This window comes from Trichinella spiralis (assembly GCF_000181795.1).
Source record: "Trichinella spiralis strain ISS 195 chromosome Unknown Scfld2806, whole genome shotgun sequence".
Lineage (NCBI taxonomy): Eukaryota > Metazoa > Nematoda > Enoplea > Trichinellida > Trichinellidae > Trichinella > Trichinella spiralis.
Genome location: NW_003529745.1, coordinates 227 through 1,399, shown reverse-complemented (window position 1 = coordinate 1,399; position 1,173 = coordinate 227). Strand labels below are relative to the sequence as shown.

The window sequence follows — 1,173 nt, the reverse complement described above, 5'->3', positions numbered from 1 at the left end:
GTATTCGATTTGAAAATCTCATGCTAATTTACGCAAACCAAATTATGCTAATAATTCAAAATGAATAACGCAGAAATATTAGTTTGATATTCACAATTCTGCTTACCGATACATTTCGCGCAGTCTGGATGACAAGCTTGGCAAACGTGGCCACTTTTTTCACAGTACGAATTCAAAGGACACTGGTCATTTCGGTCGCAGGGTCGAAGCTTCTGCGGTTCACACTGGCCAACGCTATTCAACGCATAATCAAATTTGCACACTTGGCAAATATTTGCATTTTTACTGCACTGTTCACAATTTTGAGGGCATCTTCAGAGAAAATTTCTTTTTTCAAAAAAAAATATTAATAATAATAAAATCAACGTCTACTCGTACTTGACGCATTTTCGTTTATTCACATCGTCGTAATATCCGTCGCCACAGCTTTTCACGCAATGTCCGAATGAGTTCAAAAAATAGCCAAATTTGCAAAACCGACACGGTCCCTCGGCAGTGCAATTCAAACATCCTTCGTCACATTTGAACAAGCATCTTCTTGCACCATTTATTTTATCTAAATAAAAAAATGTTGATTAAAAAACAGAAATAAATAAATTTCATCTGAAATTTCATATGGAAATTAAAGTTTGAAAAATTAAAAGTTATATTCAACATTAACTAGTTGCTCAAGTTCGCATCTTATCACACTTAGTAGTACATACAGTTTTAGCAAAATTTCAAATTGTTTGTCGACACTAATATGCATATTTTCCCTAATCTGCAAGTTGCATCGTTCAAAGAAAGCTTGATTTCTGTCTCAAATTCTATTTTCATTTCCAATTCATAATATCAATTAATACTGTGATTTACGTCATTCAACGAGCATAATATGACGATGATGAAATATTGTCAACATTATTATCAATAATAATTCAAAATGAATTTGTAATATATAATATAATATATTATTATTATTCTTGTTTGTGAGGTTATTATTGTGGCAAATTGAAATGATAAAATCCGACTTTTTGATTTTCACATTCGAGCAATTTTCAATTGCTGTTAAAAAGAATGCTGTATAATTGCATAACAATTACATTAAAATTATCGTAACAATTATAACATAATTCAATTTTGCTATGATTCAAAATCAGCGATGAAAATTTCATCGAAATTTTTCAGCAGAATTGA

General features: G+C 30.7%; 1 protein-coding gene across 1 annotated transcript; it reads right to left on the bottom strand.

The window, feature by feature from the left end:
- Positions 1 to 106: 106 nt before the first annotated feature.
- Tsp_14868 (conserved hypothetical protein) lies at positions 107 to 748 on the bottom strand (the record flags this gene model as incomplete). Its single annotated transcript, XM_003368257.1, has 3 exons — positions 691 to 748; positions 379 to 556; positions 107 to 312 (listed from the first exon to the last, which is right to left on the bottom strand). Coding segments are annotated over exons 1-3 (442 nt in total), but the record flags the coding sequence as incomplete, so codon positions are not given.
- Between the last annotated feature and the right edge of the window lie 425 nt (positions 749 to 1,173).